The following is a 2,947-nucleotide window of genomic DNA, read 5'->3' as shown; positions in this document are numbered from 1 at the left end:
TCAGGTAAATATAACTTTCTAAGTTTTAAATTTGTGGAGAACTCATGTTTATAAATGAGTAATACATTGGGTTTTTGGTGATATATGTTTCTTTTTAGGAAAGAGGAAATGAATTCAATGAAAACCAGAATGGCAATGGTTTGAACGTCAATGGTATGAATGAAATTGGCATGAACGTCAATGGTCTGAACATCAATGGCTCTGAACGTCAATCGTCTGAATGGCAACAGTGGAATACTAATGGCCGAAACGTCAATGGTCGGAACAACAATGAACAACAAACGTCAAACGTCAAACGTCAATGGTTGACCTATCTTTGTTATAAACATATCTTCATCTTTTTCTACTTTTATTAGTTTAAACTTCTCTTAGGATTTCTGTTTTATAAATTTAGATGATGTGTTGTAGTGGATTATTTGTCTTGGAATTTGCACTAATATAATAATTTGCAATTAAGATACTAATATGTATATTATGCATATTTTAATTCTGTATATAATTTAATTAAAAAAAACTTTTAATATCATTTACAAATGATGTAANCAAATGATTGTTTTTTAATTTGGGCAAAACGACAAAATGATTTATATCTCGTATTAATGTTCTACCATTCAAGATTCATTAAAATTGAATTATAATTATATCTATTATCTAATTAATAATATAAAAACCTTAATAATAAAAGTAGTAAAATACATTATAGCATGTGTTAGTGATCGTAGAGAATTTAAAAGTTTCGGGATATATGTTTAGTAATTTTTTTTTTTGNGAATGCCAAATCTATTAATTACTCCCTTTGTCCCACGAAAATTGATGTTTAGAATTTTTTACACATTTTAAGAAAACAATGATTATTGAATTTAAATATATATTTTTCTTTGACTAAAGAGATATTATTTAATTTTAAACTAATAACAATTTAAAATTTTAAATATTTTTAATAATTAGTTATTGAAATTTACAAAATATTAATCTTTATTGGATAAAAAATATATCAAAACATCAATTTTTGTGGGATAGAGGGATTTGTGGGATAGAGGGAGCAGCAGTTGAGAAGAGAAGAAAGAGAGCGTTATTGGTTCGATAAAGACAGATAATTTGACTTTCCCGATTTATTTGGTGGCCGCCTTACCCCTTTTTTTTTTTTTTTTTTTAATTATTCCCTTTCGATTTCATCATCATCCCCTTGTTCTTCTTTCTTCTTCTTCATCCTTGTTGATTTCGCCATCCATCTCATCGCAATAATAAAACTCTCTCTAGATTCTTGCAAAAATCATGGAGGATCATCATCATTATCAATGGAAGAAGGATTATTTGGTCTGATAAAAGAGACCGAGAAGGATAATCACGACGGAGGGAGGGGGTGGAGAGATCGGAGAAATGAAGGGGATGATTCCTTCCGCCGCGAAACTCCGTTTCCGATCTTCTTCAATCGATTCGTATTGCTTCGCTCATGAGGCTTTCTCCGATTGTATCATCATCATCTCCGTCTTCTCCGTCCATTTCTTATNAAACAAACTAAATATAAAAAAACAAAAAATTAAAATATTTTTATTTTTAAAAAAATTGTCTTGCGGTGTATCACGAATTAAAATCTTGTAAAAATAGTAAAGTACATAATCGATGGTATATATATGGTAATGATCCAAGGAATTTTAAAATTCCACAATTTTCCTGATTTTAATTGACAAAAAAATAAAAAAATCTTTACAATACAGTAACATATTTCAGATGATTTTTTAGAAAAAAAAAAAAGAAAAAGAAGAAAAAAACGATTAACAAAACTTTTTAATATATAAGAAATTAGTACTCCAAAGTCCACAAAACCTGAAAAATGACAAATATATATATATATATATATATAAAGGGCCTGAAATAAATGAAAATAGAATGCCAAATCTATTAATTACTCCCTTTGTCCCACGAAAATTGATGTTTAGAATTTTTTACACATTTTAAGAAAACAATGATTATTGAATTTAAATATATATTTTTCTTTGACTAAAGAGATATTATTTAATTTTAAACTAATAACAATTTAAAATTTTAAATATTTTTAATAATTAGTTATTGAAATTTACAAAATATTAATCTTTATTGGATAAAAAATATATCAAAACATCAATTTTTGTGGGATAGAGGGATTTGTGGGATAGAGGGAGCAGCAGTTGAGAAGAGAAGAAAGAGAGCGTTATTGGTTCGATAAAGACAGATAATTTGACTTTCCCGATTTATTTGGTGGCCGCCTTACCCCTTTTTTTTTTTTNTCTATGAAACTTCGTTTGATTCATGTGTACAAATTTGCATTCAATCTAATTTTTTTGAATTATGAGGAAAATGATCAGAACGTTTTGACCTAGTTTGAATGACTTCTCTTTGAATTAGCTAATAGCAATGTGTGTTTCGTTTACTGATATATTGCGTTTCAACTTTTAATCTGTGTTACACATACATTTTGGAACAATCAACTTTAAGTATCATGTTGCATTGTTGTTTTGTATAGTATATATGGTGGAAAAACAAAAGAGTGATTCATCTATTCGTTTTTTTTTTTTGTTTCCATTCTTCAGTATGATGATGTCCTGGGGAGGGGAGCTTTCAAGACTGTGTATGGTTCCTACACCCTATGCTTTTGTGTTTTTTGTTCCAAAGGAAAACTTGTTTGTTAACTCCCCCATCCATATATATATATATATATACCAGATATAAGGCGTTTGACGAAGTAGACGGGATTGAAGTTGCTTGGAACCTAGTTAGCATTGAGGATGTAATGCAGATGCCTGGTCAACTTGAAAGGCTCTATTCTGAAGTTCATCTACTAAAAGCTCTTAAACATGAAAACATCATCAAACTCTTCTACTCTTGGGTTGACGAAAAGAACAAGACTATTAACATGATCACTGAGCTTTTCACCTCTGGTAGTCTCCGGCTGTAAGTATCTATCTCC

At 29.2% G+C, this 2,947-nt stretch overlaps 1 protein-coding gene across 1 annotated transcript in view; it reads left to right on the top strand.

The window, feature by feature from the left end:
- LOC104728472 (serine/threonine-protein kinase WNK8) overlaps positions 2,571 to 2,947 on the top strand; it is a gene marked incomplete at its 5' end in the record, with an annotated part of 9,677 nt that continues 9,300 nt past the window's right edge. The window contains 2 exon segments of the mRNA XM_010447446.2: positions 2,571 to 2,608; positions 2,704 to 2,834. Coding sequence (XP_010445748.2) covers positions 2,571 to 2,608; positions 2,704 to 2,834 — 169 coding nt within the window.

This window comes from Camelina sativa, chromosome 11, assembly GCF_000633955.1.
Source record: "Camelina sativa cultivar DH55 chromosome 11, Cs, whole genome shotgun sequence".
NCBI classification, from domain to species: domain Eukaryota; kingdom Viridiplantae; phylum Streptophyta; class Magnoliopsida; order Brassicales; family Brassicaceae; genus Camelina; species Camelina sativa.
This window is presented reverse-complemented; position numbering and strand designations above follow the sequence as displayed.